Raw genomic sequence first — 26199 nt, 5'->3', positions numbered from 1 at the left:
ATTTAATAGTAATAGTATAATAAAACAAAAGTGAAATAGTAATAGTAATAAAAGAAAAGTAAAACAGCAAGAGTAATAACAGAAAAGTAAAATAGAAAGAAAACTAATTAAAACTAATTAAAAGATTAAAATCCCAGTGTAACTTGATTCTAGTGTAACTAATTTTGGAAAGGGAATAAGGTTCTTGTACTTTAATTCATCCCACAATTTGACCGGATAAGCCCGCCGACTTACAATTAGATTCGAAGTATGAAAAGTGTATCAAGCGGATGAAAGTTGTCGACACTTCGAGTACACTTTTAACTCTTATCGTCAGACTGTCATCACCCGTCTCTGTTTCTACAGTTACGATATCCGATGAGGTGCTAATTTCTTCGTTCTGATTTTTAATGGAATCTAACGACACTTCCGTTTCCTAACGAGATTCTCGGAGAATTTACCCCCGATGTTTGACGTTAATTTTGAACCGTACCACCTTACATATAATTATACGGCGAGATCGAATTAAGAGAGTGCTCCGACCAGTGGAGGAAGATTATGGATTAGCGAAAAATTAAGAACCGTACATTAATCCGGCCTTGGTCCGGGTTTTATCATGTTTTTCTATCTCTTTCTCGGCGTCGTTCATCATACTCGCGTTCTCACTGTTCCCTCCGGTCCCCTTTCTCTCCCCCTTTTTGCCCCTGTAATTTCCTTAATTGCTGATCCGTACTCGATTCCCACGGCCGGAGTGTCCCACACTTTTCCGTGTCACGATGAATACTCGATTCTCCCGCAAATTCTGTTGAATTAATTTTTCAATGTTCACAGAGTCGAAATTATTAAAGGGTTACATACTTCTGTACGGTTGAACAATTATAGAAATTAGCATTTCTTTTTTTTTCTGTCAGCCATTCGATGTGAAAGTGGTGCAAGCCAAAACAGTTAATCATTACATAAGGAGCAGGGACCATAACTGTTACAACCTAAAAGGAAACAAAGTCATAGAATAACAAGTATTCAATCGACTGAAATCGTATTGGCAAAAAATAATGGTTATAAGTAACCGAAAATCTTTTACTTTTATTACGTTTTTAAGAAACGTATACCATTCATTTAAAAAATTGTACAAATATAAAAATGATATACTGTAAGTTCTTCCTTTTTTCCATTTTTTTTTTAAATACTGGCTGAGAGACCGACAAAAATTTTAAAGGCAAATGTTGTTCGGAATGGTGATTTTGACAACATAGTGTCAGGATGATTGAAATCTGAGGGGAGCACCCTTTTCTACAAGTTCGCCAAATACCGTTTACGAGAAAAACGCTAGGCCATTTTACCGCGAACAGCCTGTATAAAATAAAGATCTTTTGAGAAGGGGACGCAATCTGGGCAAGGTACATCCTCAACGTTTTCTCAAGCGAGTAATAAGGTTAGTGTAATTGATACCGGTAAGGAGGTATCAGCGTTATTAATTTGTACCACAATGAAAGAGCTCATTATTCCCGTATTAAGTTCCACTTGGAGCGATTTCGTTTTACTTAGAACGGGAGCAGGAAGTAAAATGAGTGGGGACCGAGGGAGCAAGCTGATATTCCTCAAATTCGCATTATTGAACGAACTGCGGGGCTTGCGATTGTCAGTAAAATTTGCTTCGTCCACGAAACTGTGCGGCAGCGGCGGCGGCGGCGGCGGCGCGTCGCGATGGCTCCACGAGATACTTCGAACGGCGACGCCCTTATTAGCGTGGTCAGCCGAAGCGAATTTAATTCCCGGCAATTTGTAATATTGACTGTGAAAATTATTTTCCGGGCGTGACTAGGTGCTCCGCCAACTCGACGAGCTCAAGCGCCACTTCCCGGGGCTGCAGAGCGTGCTTCTTGAGTTTCATGATAAATATATAAGGTAATCTTCGCTTTCTCGGCGAGATGCTTTAATTACGATTCTCGCACGTTTCAGAGAAGCTCCGTAAACAGATTTAACGAAGCACAGCGATCGTTTTTCTTCACTCTTTTTTCGACTGATTATTTACTCGAGATTATTTTATGGATAATTTACACGTTTTTGCTGCTGCTTATATTACTGACAGCGAGGTTGCCATCTCTGAAATCGCGAACCTAGAACGAACGACATAAAAACTCCGGACTTTTCCGTCTGAAACCCGGACACTTCTAACTGCTTTCTAAAAGTTAGACATGAACTACTGTAAAATGTCACCTTTCCTGATCCAGCCCACTGTATGCGGCCGTCTGTACAGAAAAGAACGAGTTCTGTGTTTGTACAGAAAAGAACAAGTTCAACATATGTCCTTGGAATGACCTTATTGTCTCGTGTACATGTATTTAATTTTAAATCCAGCATTAGCTGTAAAATTTAATTGCGTTTCAATTTTGCGTATACAATATAATCCCTACACTATACTTTTACGTGATAAAAAATTTAAATATTAATTTTGCTGAACTAAAATGTACATATTACGATTGTCAGTTATAATGAGGGCTGCGAGGAAATGCAAGTGTTTAAGAACGAAGATTCCCAAATTGCTTTTCTCGAACGAGGGTCCGCGTTTGCGTCTGTTTGCGGACGAGAATTGTTAGACCTCTGTGTAAAACTCTTTGGGAGCGAGAGCTTCTTTGAGATTAAACGTAAGCGTACGAATGTTTGTGGACGAGTATTTGCAGACTAAATGCCTGCCTATAAATACTCGTCATTAAATGCGGGTGCATAAATGAATGACGAAGACTTAACTGTTTCGTTAGGAAAACGAAGAAATTAAGCATTTATATTGAAATAAAAGTCGAATAAAAGACACTTTTGTATTCGGACCTTCGAATAACGAATACAAATTTAGTATCTTTTATTCGCTATTCGAAATTTGTATTTAAATACAATTTAAAGACAATGTATTTAAATACAATTTTTGCCCAACATATTATATATCATATAGTATATTAGAATTTCTAATATTTGTATGACAAACGATGCAACAAGATCCGCGCCGGCTCCAACCCTTCCCGAGCGAAATAAAACTCTGTTTCCGGTTGAAGCAGGCTCGATCCCATCGCTGCCGGTAAAATGCTCCGCGTCACGGTAGGGAAACCCAGGCACGTTGAAGGGCAAAGAGGAAGGAAGGGTTTGTTGCTCGCGACACACTCGACCCCCGGCACGGAACGATTCGCTAGGAACGACTTGCACGACCACTAAAAAAACCCGTATGCGAAATGAGCTGCCAAGCACCCACGGGAGATTCCTTCTGTCTATTATATGTACATGACCGCGTGCGCCGCGCCGCGCCGCGCCCCGCCGGTTCCGTTAACTACGTCTCGCGAGGAGAGTTTTGCAAACTCCTCACGCTCGACGCCGCGCGCCGCGCCGTCAGGAGAATCATGGTGGGTTGAAGACATGGGCTCCCTGCACCCTGCTCTCTGCTCGCGCCATGACTCCAAGAGAAGACAAGAACGGATAGAGAGGGGACACCCTAGTCCTTGGGAGCTTGCGGCCACGGTTATTAATGGACCAGGCGTGACATCTCGCGAAATAACCTCTTTGCGAAAGCTCCCGCGCCAAGACCGACCAGCAACAGACTCTATAGCCAGTCGCTTGTCTCCTCGTAGGCGTTAACTGGGCCAAGAACTGCTCATTTTCGAGAACGAGCGCTCTCCTATATTCCTCCCTTTCTCTCTCTTTCTCCTCGAACAGCCTCTTCTTCTTCCTGTTCACCTTTTTCTCTTATTTTTTCTAGTTGATCCGCTTACATTCGCCTCGTTCCCATCGGCTTTCATTACGTTTTTACCGCCATCGCTGCCCCGACAACTTGTGAACCACCCTCTTCTCGCTGGAAGTCCCATCTACCCACCTCTTCGGACTTGATAATTATCTTTAATCGGGGAGACTGAGAGAGGGAACACGGATTGCAGCGTGATCTTGGTTTCTTAAGGATTTCGAGAGACCTAGTCTTCTCGTGTGTTCAACTTGGGAGCTCGCGATTTAAGAATTCAAATGGTTCCTTTCAAATGAGGGGATCCACTTGCTGAAAGCCGCGGATACGCTGGATCCGCGAATGTTGAGTTTGATCAAATTTACGTGGGAGCTAATCCCCAAAGGTGTATTTGGTACGGAATGTTTTTACACAAATTCGACCGACATCGCTTCTTCGTTGATCCTTATTCGTTGGTATGAATGGGTTATTAACCCTCGGACAACGGACGATTTTACAAATAATACAAATAATTGGCAATGCCTTAGAGCAGTGTTTCCCAGAGTTTCGACATCGGTGTCTTCTATACTGAGTATAGAAGTATACTGAGTATCCCACGTTACGAACAATCGGTATTAAGTAGCAGGCGTGTACACGATCATGGAGTTGCTTTTTAATTATTAATTAAATTTCTCTATGGTTTTAAAGTAATTCAAGGAAGAAATATACTGGAACTCCAGTATATTTTTAAAAACCAAAATTTGCATTATTTTCGAAACAATAAATTATAAATAGACTGCAATGTTTATAGAACTGAGGAAACATTGGAAGAAGTTAAAAGTATCGTAAGTGTAAATAATTAATAAAAAAGTATTATACATACATTATTTCTGACTTGGTTAAATAATTAAAAGAGCGAGTTCAATTTTATTGAATTTCCTGTTTCTTAGAATCGACTAAAAAAATTTGCATTGTGCATAAAAGTCTCTGCTGTTTAATTATAAATTATCCGAAGAAAAAGGTTCATGGATATTTACTCGGAGACTTCTAGACAAAAGAACTTTCGCTCACTTTGACTAATAAATAGGATAAATTCGAATCAAATACTACAGTTCGTCTCAATTTCCCAAAGTGCTAAGCAAATCCATGCATGAAACGTGACCTTGCGACCCTTACTACTAAACCGCCCTAAATTATCAAACAGCCCCTAAAGCATTCTACGCTCGAATTAGTTTGGGAAACAGCGCGATCATCGACAAGTTCTACACTGGTTGCGATAATTCTGTGGAAAGTTTCCAGCAATTGAGACAATTGAAACAGATAAGAATGGCCTCCGGAGAAGTGCGGAGGGGTTAAGAGAAGCGGAAGGGGTGAAGGGAAGATTTGAGAAAGCCTCGAGGCGGATCGTGTCGAGTAATGTACCTCGTCTCCGGTGAGGATCACATTTAATTAATAACCGCCGCGAACCCCATGGGTAATAAATATTAATTACAAAAAAAGGGGGGGCGAGGTCGATGGAGAATACGACTACATGTTCTGTTTAGGTGAACTTAAAGTCACCGCGATCTCTGTAGAAAAGAAATTCGCTCCCACGAATCGATAAATAGGGCAAAATTTATTACTATTCGTTCCGTCAATATCTGAATTATCTAATATAGCAGGTCATTCAGAATGTGTTTGTAGCCCCTGACACATATTTTGGTGGTAGCAAAAACATATCGTTGTTGAAAACATCCGTCCTTGATGTGAACATATCATACATTCCAAATCGGTGTGTCAAAAGGCTTACTTCAGACAGCTGATTAATGTAGACGCGTTCGCTGTGGTTAGAAAAATGGAAAACTTGAAAAATCGTGGCCATTCCAAAACTCAAACAACAATCGCAATACCCGCTCTATATGTATTATCAGCATTAAATATATAACAATTTATAGGAGAAAGGCAAAAATGTTGAGTCCGGTAAAGTAAAGAGCAGCCACGTAATGCTATAACATAATAATTCAACGGGCCGACGCGCGACGCGACGACCGGGGATCTTGATATTCTACGCGGCTGCTTCCTGCAATCTACATAAACGTTGCGAAATCTCTAGTCTATGGTCATTTCCCGTGGCGCGGCGGATACAGAAACGGCGATCTTCCTGAGAACGCGAATGCGGATGCGGATGCGGACGCGGACGCGAACGCTTACGGATCGTCGAAGCGTCGAGAGTCCCGGAATCCCGTGGTCCGATTTTCCAGTGTCGAAACTGTCGGGCGATTACGTTGCGCGGTGGTCGTCGCGTCGGATCGATCGTAATTCGCATCCTCCTGGCGGCGTTTTCACGGAGAACGGTCACCGCGTGGTCACCGTACGTACCTATCTAGGTGACGGTGGAACGCACGTACGACGCGAACGCGAGGAATATTTGGCGAAACGCGCGGAATTTCCGAGCCCGGGACCCGTCGGCGGTCGGGGAGCTGATTTCGAATGCAGCTCGCAACCCTCCGACCACTTGTCAAGCAAATTCGCATTACTTCCAGCATTATGGTCGCCCTTGTAGTTACCTGAATACAACACCCCGGGTAATAACTCTCCCCGTTGAAGCACAGCCAACCTGGGGCTGGAGACGTGTTCTTTGCCTCGAACGTTCCGGGCAACCGCGAGAAGTCGCGTCGCGGTCCCCTCGAGCGATTCACCACGATCCGCACAGGATGAATGGAGGAGACTGCGAACGGAATTGCCGCGGAAAGGAAGGATTGGTCAACTGTGACGCTGCGTCGACGCCGCGCCGCGCCGCGCCGGTTTCGACGATCTACAACCGCTTTTATTTCACGCTGTTGGCCAAATCATTGGACCCGCGCGGAAATAATTTCTCTCCTCGAAACTATCGCTTCGACACACCCAGCGTAGCGCAATGTCGTCGTCGTCGTCGCTCTGTTGCACAGCTTTGTGTGCTATCTAACTACGGACGCCGCTTAAGCGGTACACTCCGCCACGAAAAGATCGTACACCTGATGCCTGATACACAGGGTCGACGCGTTAAGCTATGTCATCATTTTTTACGCATTCCCTCGGCAGTGCCATTAAAAAATGTTTTAAACTAAAGTTTATCGGTACTTGGTGAGCTACGTGCTCGCTTATTCTTCAATTGACAGAGCACACAACAACGCATTGCCATGCGATAAAAACGGTACATTGAAATTGCGAGGATTCGTTCCTATTTTGCGCTCATAAACTACAGCCGGAAATTGTCAGTGACTGAGTCTAAAAATATTTCAACCGCAGCATCATCAACGTCGACGGACGCGTCGCGTCGTAAGTCTACGCGGTGGTAAATTTAAACTCTTTTCACAGAGGTTTTCAGGAAGTGCAGCTGTTTTTGCAGTATCCTGCGGTTGTTTCCCCTTTCAATTGCGCTTGCTTAATTTGTGGTCGCTTTAAAATTGTGGTGAAGGCATGCCAACAAAAACCACGGTCTTCGACGATTCAGGTAGGTGCATCATCCGGCCGACCTCTTTTCCGGTGCACGTTGTTATAAAAAAACTCAAGTTTATAGCCGCGAACTACCTTCGCTCGGCGGAAAAGTGGCGGCGTTTACAAAATAACTTGCACCTTTTGCAAAGGCGATCCAAAAGGCCCGAATTTTTCTTCCGTCTATTGCGTCAAAGAATTACTATCGTCACAGTCTCAACCCTGAAACAATATCTTGTTTTTTATACGTATAATGAAGTGTCGCACCAGGATTTTTCGAAAAATTTCAAGAACGGGGTCACAAATCTTAATCTGGCGATTCTGCATGCAAGTATTTCTCTAAGCCTGTGGCCTTAATTAAGTGTATCCGATGATTTGATAACACTTGAAGTTCTCTCGTTGTTTGATTAATCGTAGAAATATTGCATATGCAGCCATTGCGTATAATATTAGCTGGAATGAGCAATACAGGCAGATGGACTGTTTGAAAACGACGTGGTTTACCATGAAGCTGGACAACAATGTAAACACGTTGAATATAATAAAAGCTTTTTGACTTGGACCGATATAATACTGTCATTGAACGAGCAATTCAATGATAATACGAAACCTGGATAAATATCCAACTGAGAGAAGATTCTTTCAATGTGAATTTATTCTCTCTGAAAATCCAAATTTCTTTCAGGTCTGGATAAATGCATTCGCTGTTCCATGGAATGAATATACATTAATGGGGACACATTTCGATTAATAAGCATTATGTTTAACAATGATATTCTCGCTGAAAGGCTCATTTCGAATTTCGACATTTCATGTGCATCGGTCCAATAAAATATCCATTCATGCAAGAACACGATCCCTTCGTCTTTGCATGACGAACTTCGTTCGATTTCTCCCTGGACTCCTTAAAGAATAATTATGTAATTAAAAAATAGATACATGAAAAACGAGATTTTCGTAAACATTACTTATAATTACGTTACTATTCTAAATTTAATTTGGAGTGTTCAGATAGTTTTTTTCTGGATTTTTCAATAATTTCATTGCTGCATTTTAAGCTTGTAGGTAGGATCCCTTGGCTTTCCCTGTATGCGTGAGCTTAAAATATTATTGGAGCCATCGTTCTTCATTGCTTCCAACAAAACTTGTTATTTTTCGATCTTACTTTTACAACAAGTTGATATTCAACTGAAAAGAAACAATTGATTTCGATCAGCGGATGTGAAATTAGAGAAATAGTTATAATTTGCAATAATTAGGTTATTGCCTAAAAATTGAAAGATGTGTCGAAACAAATGACAGAGTTTGGTGTTATACGTCCGAAATATTCGAATGCTCGACTTCAATTTTGTGTTCTTGAAGAGAAAGGTTCGTCAGAGTGATTGGTCTCTGTTCAGATTCGGAACGCGAGTAACAGATCTCACGGTACAGGTTGGTGAAGCCCCCGTAACAGGTGATTCAAGAATGTGCGAACGTGCACATCCTAAATGGGCGTAGACTACAGCTGTGGTACACGGTGCCCAATTGCGCACAAGTGTGCAATTACTTTTATCACCGAAAAGTTTGACGGGCAAGGGCTTCTTAGAAGTTGCACTCGTGGAAGAGAACTTTTAATTACATGCATACCGTGCGCGTCGTTAGCAGGTTGCTTAATTAAACCGCTGTGCAATTTATTAACAAGTATTATTCGAGCGCAAATCATGGTGAACTTCAATACGTAATTAACACGCTTGTTATCACTAACAAAATTGGTATTCTCCTTCGATACCATTTAAATTATGTCATAAATATTTTGTTTTATGTCATTAAAAATAAAGGAGATATTTAGGTGGCCTCGTTCAGCTGAGACACCCTGCATGTATAGAAAATTTAAATAATCCTTAGTAAATTTTTAAGTGTTTAAATGTGGCCATTCATTTATAGGTTGACCGTCCGTCTTTAAGGTGAAGTTTACACGCTCTGTAAACATTCAACAAAAGGATTTTAAGTTTTATTATTCAAGGGTTTTAATACGTGATTCTTTTAAATTATATTGGCACGGTTAGCTTTTTTTGTTTATTTGAAAGTGAATTCTGCCCATCTAGAATGGCTATTTGACACACTGTACACCGGTATGAATTGAAAATTTTTTTCAGAGAGTCCATTTCTGTTCGATACACATATTTAACTCTGGAATGTTATTAGTGTCAGTGTCGCAGTTTGAATAATTTTTTCACCAAAACTTTGTTTTCTAATTTCAGCCAGAAGAAGGCACGACTTGTTTCGGCTGCTGCTCTTTACTTTACCGGACTCAAAATTTGTGTCTCCCCTATAAATTCTGATGCGTTTGGTATGTAATCCAGTAGATTTGTACCCGGGGCGGCTGCAGATCGAAGTTTCGATCCTGTAGGATCAATGGTTCATGAGGAGTTATGCTTGCTTAAAGTTGTGCATTTTTCAGTGTCTTTGACAGGTAAGGGCGCTGCTGATATATTGGTTTGTAGTGTTTGTAGTGACGATAGCGCGGCGCTTACCGAGCAAATACATAATAATTAATGGAAGAAAGGCACAAATTTCGAGTCCGGTAAAATAAAGTTTACCCCTTGTTACAGTTTGCGCGAGTCAGCCTGTATAAACCAGAGTGGATGTAAGAATAACTTCCTCGTGGCGCGTACGTCATCGAGGATCTCGTTCCGGTTGTAAGTTGCAAACAAACTCGCGTCTCCTGAAGGGTGGTTGGTAGCCGGACTGACAGTTCCCCGATCGGAAGTTGCTCGACGAGTGGCTCTCGAGCGTGGCGTGCTTAATAACAGCCGGTAGACAATTTTCTTGGAGTAGCTGGTTGTCGAGGGGGTCGCTGTCGGTTACGTAAGCGTCGTCGAGAGAAATGAAAATCGAGTGGGCAGGTGGGGGTCCGCGAATGGCAATCGAGCCAGCCGTCATCGGCAGTCTTCATGACTTTGTCCACCTACTGCTTCGATTACACCTCGCCCCCCCCCTCCTCGCCGCCTAGGCGGCTTGGTTTCCATACATAGCGAAGAAATGGGGAAAAAATCGTCGTCGACGGAGGAGCAACGCCAGAGGAACGCGAGGAGAAGGAAGAGGGTGCGGAAAGGAGGAGGAGGGAGCAGATAATAGACAGCAGCAGCGTTCAAACCCCATGGAAAATCAATTATCGACCGTGGCAAAAGTCTGGAAAATTCAATCGACAGCCGGCACACGCCTGGCTATAACCTTTCCGTCCGCCTTCGAGCCTCCCAAACACCGTTATCAGTGAAGAACACTGCGCCCCCTGCATTCGCTATAATTCGCACCATACGTGGCCCAGCCACTCGATAGATGACCCTCCCGATATAAGCTACTAAGCGATCCTCTATATTACAGTTTACGTTCCCCCGAACACCATTACTTGTGGGGCGAGGCCCGGCGCGGCGCGGCGCCCTTAAACTTGGATTAAAAGTTCCGAAAGTATATGAAACTATGTGATATAATTAACACGTCCAAACACCCTTTTCGAACGAGTTTATTATTAAAAGGCGAACGTTTATGCAAATCCCCGGTTCCGTGGATAAATTTCGTGGAAGCGGAGCTAAGTCGAATTTTATACCATCCTGTAGCGGTTTCCGTTCCTAGGAAGTACCCCAAAAGTGTATTTGAACAGGGACTACCATCCGAATATAGGATAAATGTACCTATTACTGCGGTCTCTTTTTCTTCAATGAGATTAAAATACGTAAAAGTACAATTCAATGAGAATTATCTTCTAGATAAAGAGGTATTACAGATAAAATAAGAAGATATTAAAGAAAATATGAAAACAAAGTAAAACATTAAAACGAAGTGCAGGAGAAGATTTACTTGTGGAACTGAAAACTTAAGAAACAATGAGAAAATGCAGATTTTAAGAAACAAAGAGGAAGAAGAATTCAGGAACACAAAGGAGTTTACATTGCATGTAAATGCAACTGTGAAATGTTGTAAACTGCATAATGCTCTTAATTTAAATCAGCTTCAAACTAAAGATAACAAATATTGCTCAAATATTTATTAAAAGAATGTGTTTAGTTATTTATGTGATATTATATAATATTACGGTGTTAAAGTTAATAAAAGGTTTATTCGTTTAAAATGTAATAACAGAACGTTCGGTTACAACCAGTATTTTCTGTTTCGGTCGTGGTCCCTTGACAAAACTAAAAATTACGACGATATTTAGGTTATTCCCATTTAAACACTGCGCACACTGTACAGGGTGTCAAGGAAATGTACTATTTCCTTGAAAGGTCAAATTCCTGAGGTCATTTGGAGAAACTTAACAGAGAACACGGGCCAATCAGATGGCAGCTACAGTTGAGTGAAGCGTTGGCGTTGGCCCTGATTGGTCTGTGTGGTTTTTCGTTAATAACTCCTGAACAAAGCCGTGGAGAGCTTTCTCGCAAAGGAGAAAGTTTCTTCAAATGACGTCAGGAATTAGCCGTTTCAAGGAAATACAAGATTTTTGGGACACCCCGTATATCCCGGCCAGTCATTAGTCAAATGTCGACGCGGACGCTGAATTCTCAGGAGAGAACGGAAACCGATGGAAAATTTCCATCGAGATGATCTCTTTTTCGCCCATCCGCACGGAGATACGCCGGCTTCGGTGCAAATTGTTTCGTCCTTCCTGGTTCTATTGTTCGAAAGTCGAAAGCCTCGCCGCGGATATGATCGAACTCCCCCGGCGAGCCGACTCACGGTAATCCCTTGTAAATAATGCACAACGCCTTCGCCACGGGACTGTACCCGATACTACCGGCAATCCTATGCCGCCGCGAAAAGCCTGCGTGAAAACTAGTTGAACCCCGTTTCCCTGAAACTTGAAAAGCTCCCTCTGTCCGCGGGATCCAAAGCCTGCGTTTAGCAATACGTATCGACGCGACCTCATCGATTCGACTTACACGCGATTTTCTTTGGGATACAAAAGTTTCCGTGGCTTAGGCTCCTCGAGCTGAGGCGAAACGACGGAATCCCGAGCCGCCCGGAGCTAGTAGGTTGGCTTCACTATGGCGCGCACCCTACTTTTGAATTTCTGAAAAATTCCATGCTAATGCGGAGATGATTCTTTCGCTGGAATTGCGTGTTTAGTCTGTCAAGGAGACCGCCAGGCACATCGCTTTTGGAATAACACTATAGCGGGGTACTTTATCGCGACCCACACCCCCGACTTCATCGAAACTTTGTAAGTCTATGACGAAGCCAAAGATAAGCATACTCGTGTACAAGGATACAGTTTCTGAAAAATTGATATTCGCGAAGATACCATGGGTCAGAAAATGTTCACTTAGGTTTATAATGATTGACCCTCAGGAAGGTCATATCAATGTAACGTGGTGGTTATTAGTATCAGGTGTGACCATGATTCTCTATTTTTGGTATGGTTATTTGAAAGGCACAAACTTTGAGTCCGGTACAGTACCCTTCATTTCAATTAATAAATAACTTTATTACTTCTTTATCTTCAAATCTACAATAAGCATTGTGAACAATATATTTGGACAATTTTTCTTCAATATTTTTTGTTGCTTTTTATAGCTGACTGAAAATTGGCTAACTTTTGTTCCACGTGTTTTTTCAGATTATGGAAAATATTTGTAAAATTGATAACGATACAGCATTAGTATGATATACAGTATTCGGGACATAGTAAGCTCTGCACACGCAAGTATAATTGATTTGCTAGTGCAACAGAGAGTAACGAATGTTACAATTCACTTAATTATGGTACAACTTTTACGCAACGTCGCGTCGCTTAAAAAAGATTTCCCTTCTCTGGCGTTGTGTAACAGAAATTATGGTCCACGAGTTACCGTTCTGACATCCTTCGTTCGTTACTTAACTTTTTTAGAGTCCCATGTTTAACACGGTAGACAGTCATCTAAATATGTCCGAAATATGCGAGACATATGCGAACGATATGCAAAGAATGTGCAATCTGCATAAAATGCTTTACAGAACATATGCGTTATGCAAAATAGAAAATTTGTTTTTAGAATCCCTAATGATAAACGAAATATTTGTCTGGGTCCCGTTGCTCTGCCCATATTCTATCCAATATGTCAAGCTTCTGATTGTACAGGTGTAACAAATCACGACGCAATAAAAAAAATGTAGTTACGTATCAAGAAAAATCGATGACCTTGATAACTCCGAAAAAAATGACCTTCGGAAAAAAATATTCTTGCCAGATATTTGGTCCATTGACATCATGCACGTTACGTAACAAATATTTTTTGCATCACAATAACCTGAAGGTACGAGCTTGCGGAGAACTAGCACTCTCTAACATTTTCTTCTATCTCCAAGCCCAACGGAGTTACTTAGGTGTTCTGTTTCTCATGAATCACTCGCGGTATATATGTATATATTGCTTTTCTTTACTAAACTACGAACATATAAACTATACATTCCTTCTGACCTCACTGCGTCATTATAGTACTATTCGTTTTTATGAAATTATCACAATTTCAAGTTCTTTTCGATAGACAACAATTTTTCGATAATCGGACATGCAGTGCTTAAACTTTAAATACTTATTGTATGCACTTTATGTGCATATTTACAGTTCAACATTTATGGTATTTGTGAAAGGTCGATATAGAGTCCTTCGTGTTAGATAAACCACAAATGTTTTATTATAATACGGTAGCACAATCTGGTCCCGATAAAAAATGAAGGATAATTTGTAATAAGGTGATCGAGCGTAACATATAAATCAATGTGAGCAATGATTGCAATGAGAAGGGTCGGGCTAAAAAACCGAAAGCACCGGTCGTAAAAGGAAAGATGTGAAAAACGCGGGAAAACTGGGAAAATGTAGCGAAGCAATAAATCGAGCGGTAAGCGCACGAAAATTCGAGAGAGATCCCGATCGCTAAATGTGCACGAGGGTTAACCAGGTCTGAGGGAAACCATAGTAAAGATGTTAGGAAACAAGAAACGTCGAGAAAAAGTTAACGCCGAGCATGCACAGGAAATGCCGAGGGGAAATAACTGTACAAAGCAAGCTCGGTGAAACCTTCTGGAACGCTCGGAAAGAAAAGTGTATATGTACAGAAATGTGTAAATGTGTCCTACATATAATAGCAACCAATGCATTATCAATACAACTCGCATTGTACCGTAACATAAATTGAATAATGCAAATATTAATCAGTAATAAATCTCTCTGCTCGCGCGCTATACCATTTACTAATTCATATACAGATGGGGCCAAAATTAAGTGGACAGGCGGTATCAATTACGTTTTATCAAATTGATATTAATATTATACAAAGGGGAGCATTTAAATGGAAACATCTCTGCTATTAATGATTTTATGCAAAACAATTCTCCATAAAAATGAAGGGTAACTTTGTGCAAGATCATGTTCTTAGAGATTTCAAGGTCATCACTACTTTTTTTAATGGGATGACATACTTTTTTGCATATTCTTTTAGAGTATAAGAACAAAATCATCGATCTGTACAATAATAAAGTTTAGATTATTGTATCTCAAGATATTTACTACCACAGTTCCTGTCATTTGATCTGTGAAATCTTAGAATTACATTGTATCTGTATAATAGATACATACAGTTGTTTATTTATACAAACTCTATGAGAGAGAGAGAGAGAGAGAGACAGATAGATTTTTAAAAAATAAAATAGTGTTTTGCAAAGATTGTTATTTCTAATTCGTGTAAGACTTCCTACAAAGATAGTTTTATATTGGGTTACAACATAAATTCTTTAGGTTATAAATATAAATATGTTCTAATTTTAACAATTTAGTTGTGGCTCGTTGCAAATGCAGATAACTGTTATTAAATAAAGACTACTTTCAGAAATAATTACTTTTAAAAGAATCGGCCAAGTCGGCGTTGCTAGCCAAGTTCAGGTAGCAATTCCTAAGAAACTTCCGAAAGAGGAGACACTCTGAAGCAAAGAACCCTAAACCAAAAGAGAAGCAACATCAGGAGTCTACTTATACGGTATGTCGCACAGGCGCATCGATTGCCGAGCAGTACGACAGAGAATGTAGAAGGAGAGAAGGGGTTTTAGCGGAATAAGATAAAAGAATTCTGATCCCGATTGCTTGATATTAGCCGACGTAAATGGAGACAAGCGAGACGCTTATGCCGGAAAAATGGATCAGAGACGAGTGTGCTCACGCTTGTCGTTCCGCGAAAACACAAAGCTTGCCGAGATACGTGGGGCTCGAGGACTGGATCCAGGGGCGAGGGGTGTAGTTGAACGGCAGGGGAAATGACGAGGAAACGAGTAAGGAAACGGGAAAGCGGTCGAGAAGATTGCGGGAAAAGAAGCGGAGTCGAATGGAGATGACTCGAAAAGGGAAATGGCTCGACCTGAATATCTCCGGCGAACTTTTCTATGAATACGCCATGTAGTGCAGGCGGGAGGGGGTCACGGGGATGCGAAACACTGCGGTTACCCCCCGAGGATCGGGAACCGGAAGGAAAAATGAGAAAGGACGGCTGACGAGGCCAAGCCGAATCAACCGAGGGAAGGATCATTTTGGAACTTACAACTAGTATATTCATGGTAATAGAAACCTTCAATTATAAATATTTTTTAAAAACTATCGAGTATCTGCGCCTATAATGGTGTGGTGTCGGATGTCGGGCGTCGGGACCGTGTCGAAACGTCGAGACGAAAACGACACCCCGTCGAGTGATTTCGGCGCCGTCGAGGACCGATACTCTTCGGCTGTTTAGGTTAAGATACAGCATTGGACTGTTTAGCTTTAAGGAACTGTATATGTGTGTGTGTGTTTGTGTGTTTGTGTGTATGTGCGTGTGTGCGTAGAGTGCGAGCTTGACGCGTTTTCTTAAAACGACGAGGCAGTCGAGAGAAAAGCGCACGTGAGACAACTTCGGCCTGCTAGTTGCGGCCAGAGTTAAGAGTAACGAGTATTTTAAATATATATATATATACTGGTTTATTTATTTCCCTGCACGTAGTCAGTTATTTTTATCCCACAATGGTATATACACGTTAACGGGAGAATGAGATCTAAACTTTACAAAGTTTCAATCAAATCTGAGACTCATCGACCTTGCGCTCTTTTTGTTACGGGTGCCGTGCCCCACACTACCCCCAACTTTCACCGTAGGGGGTGTGCGTAACAGCATTTCCTCACCGCCCTTAAACAAAGAAAAAAGAAAAAGGTAAATGTTCACAAAAGGGAGCTACTTTCGATTTCGACGTCCTTAAATGAAACAAGGACCTTTGTCAAGGTTATCATTCGATTAGCATTTTCTGGAGTTTTCTCGCCAAAATCTATGGGATTGTATTAAAACAGTGCAAAACGTTTGGTCCCAGAAAGACAAGGATAGTCCTTGTTTGTTATAATCGACGTGGAACATGTTCATTCTGCATAAAACTCTGCAGTACAATTATTGTTAGTTAACCTCTATTCACAGTTACCGAAATGACTGAATTTATTCAGCAATTTCCCACAAAAGCATCTTGACAATTTCAACAATCATGAAGATAAACGAATGCGTTGCTTTGCATAAACCGTTTTTACCCTTAATAATGGATATTCCTTTCTCGTCTATCTCCATCCCGGGGGATGATGAAATCTCGAGTACGAAAATAATTTCACCGTATCTAGTTCACCTTTCATGCAGAAAGTGAGTTGTACCGGTGAAAAAAGTGTTCCCAATTTTCGGCCACTCTGACCAACTTCCCTTTTAAACTTCGCGGGTAATTGCGTTATCGCGCAAAAGAAAGAAGCGAACGTCGAATTCGTCGGTGGATCGGAATTTTTTCGTGACGCCGAGCGCCGCGCCGCGCGCCGGTTCATATTTATTCATGAGACGGTCAGGATTAAGATTACAACGGGAGGGCCGGTCATAAAGTGTTTCTGGAGGCTGACCGCTCTATTGCATTAGGCACATCCGATGGTATATTTTTTCACCGGGTGCCGGCTTTGAACATACGTCAAAGTGAATTACGCGACGTAAATGAAAATTATGCGCGGCTCCGCGTTCTACGTACTCCTGCTTTTCCGCGAAACAAAAACCCGCCGCGCCGCGCCGCGCCGTGCCGGAAATTACGCGACGTGTCTGACCGAAACCCCGCGAATTCTTTCGCGGTGACGTTTTAATAACCGGCCATACCGTTTTTAGTTCGAAGATAAACTCCGCGTGGAACGTTCAAAAACAGCCGGCGCGGCGCGGCGCGGCGCAATGACAGTCAGGATCTTTGCGGTGAAGACCGCGCCGAGGCTGGAAATAGCAAGAATAATTTGAGGACTTTATCGCCCCGACGGAAATCATTTAAGATATGGCACTTTGATTCTCCACTGTAGGTGCCACGTTTTCACCAGGAAATGAAAAATTTACGCTGCGGGCGAATCATGCTCTCGTGAGGCAATCTTACGCTTGATATTCGGAAGTGGGATGAAAGAAGCAGTTGGTAATTGCACCGACAACACACACCTTTCTCTGTTACTACACGTTTTAATCACATACCGATAGTAATTCAGCAGCATCGAACGATGAAACTCTCGTCTCGGATGGTCATTTTGAAACCCGAAACCAGAAACCGCAAACCACTTTATCCGAACAATGAAATTTTTCAATCGCGCGTTTCTATGTCTGTGTAATAGAATTAACGGGGTCATGGACGTAAATTCCATAATGTGTTACAAAGGTTCGTGTCCCTTGATGAACGTTTATTACTCTTTATCTTTATATTTTGTTATTTATCGTTGCCGGCCAGAATTTTCATTAGTCTCCATCTAATCTTTTAACAGGATGCGGAGTTTTCTGCTGATATCGTTTTTCCGCCAGCTCGTATTACACTTCGTAACATCGGAGACTTCGCGAAGAAGACACAAGTGTCATCCTTAGCAATAAGAGCTCGCCTCGTACAAAATTTTATAACTTTGAGGATGGTGGTGTAATTAAATATCGTTGATGAGACTTCCTTGGATCTTGGATCTTGGTGACTCATCCCTTTTAGTGTATTAAGTGTACGCCCTTTAATTACTCTTGTATATACTGCCTTGTGACGCAACTTCGTTATAACTGTAATTTTCAATCCCGCAAAACCGGACGTCGAACTAATTTCTCCTGATCCCTACTCAATTTTTTCCTGGGTTAATCATACACGGAATTAAGTATGAAAAACTACCGGGAAAAACAGACTATATACACAAGATAAATAACAAGAAGCATAGTTTGGGCACCATAGTTTTATATGGCACAGTGGACTGAGAATTAAGGACCAACCTAGCCTACAGGCCCTGTATCAACGAAAGGAGCTCGAAAGATAACCGAGCGAGCATAGCAAAGATAAGTAAGAGCATACCATTTAGCACATGGACGGAAACCGTGGTGGCTGCCGCGACATCCGCCAGCTCGCAGCTGTAGTTCCCGCTGTCCTTTTTGTTCGCGTTCGCTATGTAGAGCCTGGACACCGCTCCGTTGGTGCCCATGTCCGTCTTCACGCTGAAACAGAAAGCAGAGGGTCCCTGTAGCAGCCGTGCGAGACCCTAAGGATCGTTCCTCTAAACTCTAAACGGAAACCAGACGTTCACCGTCTCGGTGGCTGGGTTCTTCTTCCTGCGTTGCCCCGGGGGCCGCAGGAAGCCTTGGAAAACACGGAAGACGACAGTGAAGGAGTTTGCTTTGAATCGTCGCGGCAAAAAGTGAAGATTCGCAAAAAGAGGAGCAACCGGGACGCGGAACGAACGGAAGGACTCTGAAGGATCGGCACCGATGAAAAATGGTCGCTCGGGAAACTGTTATTCTCGCCGTGAGTCGTTGACCTACTCTCTACCCAGGAGAGAAATCAAAGACTAATGCAGCTTGATATTCAGTGCATCCTAGTCTCTGGGTGCTCGACGGATCAATTCTGTTTTGTTTGCCAAGATTCGGAGGAGCGGAGTATTGAACCCTTGGATCTTATTATCGACTGTAAGACGGGGTTGGACATTCTTCCAATAACGAATACCGAATGAAATTTTATTAGTTATTCGCGACTAAAGTTCCTCAATCGTTCTTCGTTATTCCTTCATGTTGTTCGTTGTTCCTTCATGCTTTACTGCCGAGGGGTTCTTATTGTGTGGCCGGCTCGCGAATTTTAGATTGGATCTACGCTGGGGTCATTATGGACGATGCCGTTTTTTAGAGTCTTCTCCAGCGTCCCTTTGACCAATTTATGGATCGGGTACGGCTGGAAAACATCAGCTGACTTACTTGGGAAAGTCAGCCTGGTTGTATCGCTCTTAATGGTACTCGACTCCCAGCTTAATATCATTTGGAAGGGCTATCTTTCCTGTGTAAAATGTGTGGTTGCTGATTATTGTGCCATCTTTTTTATTCGAGTTATTCAACATTGAAGTAAATATTGGCTTTTTAACTTTAACTGGCTCCGGAAAGCGAAAAAATTATTGTAGAAAAGTTTAAAAGCCAATGTTTACTTCAATGTTGAATAACCCGAATAAAAAAAATCGCACAATAATCAACAACCACACATTTTACGCAGGAAAGATAGCCCTTCCAAATGATATTAATGCGATTTATCAAAAAAATTTGTTTCTCCCCGTGTGATGTTACGAAGTTGCACAAAATTTTTGTTAACCGTCACTGTTGTCTTTATCTCGCTATAACTTTGTAAAAACCCAACATTGCAACAATTTGAAACATAGCATCCGATACTAGAGGTTTCACGCTTTCAAACCATTGTTTGACGATATCGATACAGCAATTTTGGCCGGAGTTATCATCATGTAAACTAGTAGCAATTTTTCGGGTTCAATCATTCATCGTCGATCCCTTAATTCTTTTGAGAGGAGTATTTGGTGGTTTTCATCCCGTCTCATCGACGCTTTTATAACGTTAAAATATATTTTTTTTAATTGTACGGTTCATATTTCAAATAAAACCCAGGAAAACTGGAACTCTTTCAGACCAGTTTCAAATCAGGATTCGAAATTGATGTCACAAAATTCGATGCAGGGTTGATAGATCAATCGGGAATAAATTATTGTGGTTGTGAAAAAGTTTATTATCGAGCAGCAATCGTCCGGTTCGTTTTCGATCAGAAAAGTTCGAAGGAACGGAGAAGCGATAGGTTGGGCAAAGTGTAAATCAAGTTGCACCCTTCTCGGAGCGTCTGCTACTGACAGATCGACCGTCCTTCGTCCGTAAAAGACGCGGAATGGAAGGTAGCGCAGCATATTACGCGTCCTTAATACACCCCCGCAGTCTACTTGTCTGAGCCAACGTGAAACAGTTTCATTCGATTTACGAGACGCGCCTCCTGGTAAAGACGGAGAAGGAATTTACGAGTGTGTTTCGTATGCCGATTGGGCCGTTCCGAGAATTTCTTTACGCGTCTGCGGTGATATTGAATTACAGACTACAGACAGGGGATACGACCCTGCCGCGTATGATGGAATCTATTTCACGAGGGCTACGGAAAGGTGTTTTTTATTGGGGACGCGTAGCCAATCGCCTGATCCGGATCATTATCGGGGGATGCTGAAGTCGATCAAATTAGCGCCCTGCAATTTTTTTCGCCAATGGTCTTCTTAGGGCACACAGTTGCCGATGTCACTAGAGAGTACGGATTTTATACACTTGTAACAAAAATGGGTAGGCACATTCATCAATTTATTATTGTTATTTATTTGTATGTTATGATAATATATTTATTAACACTATACTAGGACCTTGATGAATTCTATTTAAATATTGGTTACACATGGCCACACACAATTTATTAGACGGAGCAAAACACGGACCAATCACAGCGCGGCTACAGCGAGCGTGGCGTCAGCATTGGCCGAGCCGGGCTCCGTCCGCAGAAGACGCGCTATGATTGATCCGTGTTTTTCGTTAATAGCTCCTTACCGAAGCCGTGGATAACATTTTCGTAAAGGAGAAAGTAACTTCAAATGTGACCTCAGGAATTACCCACTCAAAAAACTACAACATATTTGGTACACCCTGGTACGTAGGGTTCCATTGTGGTCAACATACATAAGTATCGAGTGATACCCCTATTGTCGTACATCTTCGATTAAATCCTTGAAGTCTGGTAATCGTAAACAAATTCATTCTATTGTTTCTACGTTTTCATATCGCACCCCCGCAAGGAAAGTGACACAAGTCAAAAAATGGCAATTTTCAGGTTATGTCATTGAGAAATATGTATAAGTTTGATAGTATTCTTTAAGTTGATTTTTCTCAAATGCTGCATGTTTTTGAGTTCTGTCACTTTTCTTGCAGGGGTGCGATATCTACTATCTTTGATTGTCTATAATTATACATCCGTGCAATTAAGGAAAATATTGAACAGAATTAACAACAAAGTGAAAGAAATGAGAGCTCGTTCTACGAGCAACACTACATACACATGTATATTGATGATAATACCACTGCATTGGCAAATTCATAATTACCGCGCTTTTGTCCGATTTTAATTAACAAATTTATAGAATCCAGTATACTGACAAACACGGTTTAAATACAATATCTCGTTACGATTAAACATATTTTGTATTATTATAAAATGGAATTGTGCAATAATACAAATTCACGAAATCCTAATTAATTAACTGAAACACGTTATGTATACGGAAAGCACTGCGAGAAGACCATGTTTAAATATTATATGCCCAACGACAGCTAATGATCATGCGCCGCAAATGCGTGTTAATGTGTTTTGCATTTTTGTTCCATATTTTATACAGCGAAAAGTCGGACAAAATTGTTATAAAATCATTCGCATTCAGGGATGACAGTAACGACGAGTTCACGGACCTAGAAACAATCTCGTTACACATTTGGGAAGCGTTCAAATGTCAATATTTCACGGAGCAAGAGAACAATACTTTAAGTTGTCGAATGTATACCCACCGGTCGCACGATGACAATGCATTGAAAAACAGTCGGGAACGGAACGAAAGTAAATCACGACGGGCAAACCAGCAGATCATGCATCGAGTATGTAATACGTTGCAACGGTTTGTTGCAAGCGATATATTTCAACAAATATTTAATTAAACTTTACCGTGGAGTTTGCGAAACTCGATCGGGTCAATGTGTAAAAATATCGCGATTCAGCAGGAACGGTAAGGATATCGGTCGAACGAAATTAATCGAATCGGAAACAGATGATATTTCCTGCGTTTCCGAATAAACTTTCTCGCTTTCCAAATAAGCTTGGCAACAAACTCGTTTCAATATATTGACGTTTCCTACTTCCGCGCACTTCAGTTAAGTTGATTACTTGTTTTCACTTTAAGGAAAACCATACACAACAATGGCCCTTACAATTCCATATTTTCAGGTCGTTTCTTCAACAGCGTTATTTGTTCTTATAATTCTTTGGAATATTTAGGATGCCAAGATGACAACAAAAACATTAGGTAGGCTCTTATCAGGAAACCCTTTAGCAAACGTCGCTCGACTGCGTGCTCGCGGTGACCTTTTAGACCGGTTAGGGGCCGGCAAGGATGAAGGGAGAAGTGGAGTCATTAAGCAGGAACTACAGCGGGGCTCTTCTGGATATGATGCGGAAGGAAGGTGGGCTTTAAAGGAGGCAGGCCAGCTAAGGAGGTCGGAAAAACGAGCAGGCCAAAGATGCCGCAAAAAGGAAAGGGGTGGCGATGGAAGAGGGATGGAGGTTGCGGAGGGAGGAGAGGCCGGGAAATGAGGCTGCTGCTGGAGCTGGTGCTGGTGCTTCTTGTGCCGTTGCTGCTAGTGGTGGTGTCTTGCATTCCTTCGCGACGGACTGGTTTAAGAATTCATTTGGATCGCTGGGATGCCACGTCGTGGCACCCTGTAACTGCCATCTGCCGAGGCCGCAACTACTTCCTCGCTTCCAACCGCTCGCGTAAGGAGTACCGACGGAGTCTTTTGAGAGTACCGCATCGGGAACGTTCCCCCGAGGCGCACCAAGGGAAACCGTTAGGGCGTTAAGAGCACTTGTTGCCACCCCGTTATCGTTACTCTTCCCGTCGCACAGTATGCCCCCCCCTCTCCCTCTCTCTCTCTCTCTCTCTCTCTCAAATTCAACCCCCTCTCCAGCAAGCCCAATCCCTGTTACGTTCGACCGCTGGCTCTATGAAAGGGAGCAGGAGTTAAGTGGTCCCGCGGTTGCGCAAAAAAGACTCATTTTTCACCCCACTCCGCACCGATGAAACTAAACGCGAAACATAAACAGCGGGGAGGATGGTCGAGCAGGGTGGAAATTGGTGCGACCTGGATGAGACATCAGAAGGTCGACCACGCTGAGATTCTTACCCCTTATGCACCCTGTTCGAGGGAATGAAACGTCTTTGCTCCGGACTGGGTTTGCTATTAGCGACCAGTTGCGCAATTCGCTTTATTAGAAACTGCAAATAAGCAGCCAGGGATTACGTGGTTTCGGTTTTAGTTTTTTTTTGTTGTTAGCGGCCGGATCTTGTATCGCAGTGATATGTTAAATTCGTATTTTATATTTTAACCCTTTTGTATTCTTTCTATATTATTCGAAATACAGGGGGGTCCATTGTTACGCTTATAGTGCACGAATATCTGGATCACCCGCATTCTGTTACCGCACATGATCTTCGCAATTTCGTTATATACCGATTGTAGTACAATCCTCTTGACTATCCTTTGACTATCCTAACTTGTTTAGACGAGCCTGTGTGTACACGTATCGTCAGACATATAGTCACGTAGTTGACGTGACTCATCAGAGACAGTATCCGTCATTTGAAACAGACCACGCAGCGGTCAATGTGTTAAATACACGGTTGCCCATTGTGTAGTCACCTGATTACCCAGATTAGTACACATTTCCAACATTCCTTTCACCACCTTATATATATTTCTATAAGGATATTACAAATGCGTTTCGAATCCCTATTCATTCATGAATAATTACTATTTCCATATAAATATAAAACCTATTGACCTACTTACGTTTGTCTCAAACGCACAAACTCAAATCCAATAATAAGTCCAATAATAAGCAATACTATTTCTTAAAAATACCGCTATTTATATTTATTATAATACCGCAGATGAATTTCCTTGAATACTAATTAAATCTCTCGTATTTTATATTACCTACGCAGGTAAAATTGAATTAAACATTTTATAAAGCGCCGAGAAGTTTCCGAAATTGAACTGCTATTCGGTTTCCTGCAGCAATTTCAGATTCTGATCAAATGCCCAGAAACTGAAAGTTCTTTTCTACAGCGGAACATGTCGAAAAGAATTTACGGTCAATGGAATGAAAAGAGTCTGCAAAAGGCAGTTGAAGCTTTCGCTGCGCAAGATTTCGAATGCCTAAAGCTGCATTTAAAAGACACGTTCAAGTTACCCCAGTAAAAGACCTTTGTCCTCTTTTAAAGAAGCACGTATTTTTATATTCAGCGTGTTTTACTATCCTCAAATCAAATTTTATTATTTTTCAGAAGTAAATAGGATTTCCAAGACACACACACGTTACCTTGCGAAGGTTAAAATGAAGTACGATCGAAGCATGACACCGCAGTAATCGGTACAGTTACCCTAGTATCCACCATGGTCGCCTACACGAGGGCTAAACAAAACGCCGACACCCCTCGAGCAATAAACTATTCTGAAACGGTCTTTTCATATAGCCATAAATACAGGAAATATTTCAGTGATCCGGCTTGTACGTGCTATACACGATCCTGATTTACGAATCCTCGCGCAAATCAGAGAGAAAAAGAAATTTATGTTCCCTGCTGGGGAAACGGATTGGTTAGAGTTTGCGGGAAGACGGGACCCGAAACCGGGGGGTGGTCGGTTGTCGTTTGTAATTCAAGTCGAACGTTGTGTCGTTCCCCTCTGCCTTCGCGTCACAGGAGAACACGTGTGACGATAATTGCCCGGTGGACTTCGTGTAACAAAGCTCGTGACATCGATCCATGCGATCCGACCCGGCCCGGAATTCTCCCGATTGCCACCCTGGGAGAGATCCACGGGGTATTTACTATTCCGTGACTGTGCTCGCGCGGGAGGAACACGTGTCCGCTCGCATTTCCCTCGCGATGCTTTTTAATGCCCTCGGCGCGGCGTGTGGAAAATTGTAAACTGTTCGCGAACGCGCACCACCAGCCGCCGAAAAAAAACAACCGCTACTGTTTCAAAATGTTTCGGAGTTCCATGCAAACGCGCGCCGACTAAAAGTTTGCTGAACACTTGCCTACAGAGAACGAATTCGCTTCAGGTGGTATGTATCTACGCACTTCAATCAGATCTTCTTTAGGAGAGGACCGTGGAGTCGTGGAAAGAGTCGGGAAAGTCGAGACACCGAGGAACAGGTGCACCTTGGGTAATCCCAGATCAAGACTTGTCGCCTACTCTATCGTTCCCCTTCTACGACGCTATTCCCCCACACTTCCGACTACCTTAACATCAAACAACTGACAAATGGACTTAGGCCACTTTCAAAATCAAAATTTGCATCATTCTATTAACCAGCTAATCTCCTTTTTACAATATCTTTGTGATTTAAAATATGTTAGTTACAATTTGCTTCAGAACGAAAAGATAACGTAGAAATGTAAATATTAAAATTGCTAGTTTGATTTTTTCGAAAATGGACTTAGGCCACTTTCATAATAAAACGGCTCTCGTAATGAATCTGATAAAAAATTTCGATTTTCTTTTTTTGTAGAGGTGCGCGAAGTATAATCTTGGCCCCAGGCGCAAGTTTTCCTTACTGCGGCCCTGGAACCGTTCGCAACCATTCATTGCGATCATTCGCTTCTTCACGAGCACGATGTAATCCACAAAGCAGATGAACAGGGATTCCTCGAAGCTCGACGCGACGTGCAAATGCGCCGGGAAGAGAGCATTTTTAATAACATTCCCCTGTCAATCTCTCTCGCCTGTAATCCCATCTGTAATCCCATTGGTTGACATGTCCACGGTCTCGAAAGCGGAAGCCGCCGCGCCGGTGATTTCCCCGGCTCGTTTCCGCTTCATAGTCATCGCTTCATATTCGCAAGAATTTAATTTCACGCGTTTTTCTCTACCGACTCGTGTCACGACGAATCAATGGGTCGC

General features: G+C 42.1%; 1 protein-coding gene across 9 annotated transcripts in view; it reads right to left on the bottom strand.

Moving 5' to 3' along the window:
- Window positions 1-26199, bottom strand: part of LOC143207543 (opioid-binding protein/cell adhesion molecule) — a 374124-nt gene that overhangs the window by 16523 nt on the left and 331402 nt on the right. For 8 of the 9 annotated variants that reach the window (XM_076421165.1, XM_076421166.1, XM_076421168.1 and 5 more), the window contains one exon: window positions 18467-18606. In XM_076421165.1, coding sequence (XP_076277280.1) covers window positions 18467-18606 — 140 coding nt within the window. Of the gene's footprint in view, window positions 1-10182; window positions 16291-18466; window positions 18607-26199 lie in introns of those variants that run through there. The other variant, XM_076421174.1, reaches the window with a different exon arrangement.

This window comes from Lasioglossum baleicum, chromosome 3, assembly GCF_051020765.1.
Source record: "Lasioglossum baleicum chromosome 3, iyLasBale1, whole genome shotgun sequence".
In the NCBI taxonomy this organism is placed as follows: Eukaryota; Metazoa; Arthropoda; class Insecta; order Hymenoptera; family Halictidae; genus Lasioglossum; species Lasioglossum baleicum.
This window is presented reverse-complemented; position numbering and strand designations above follow the sequence as displayed.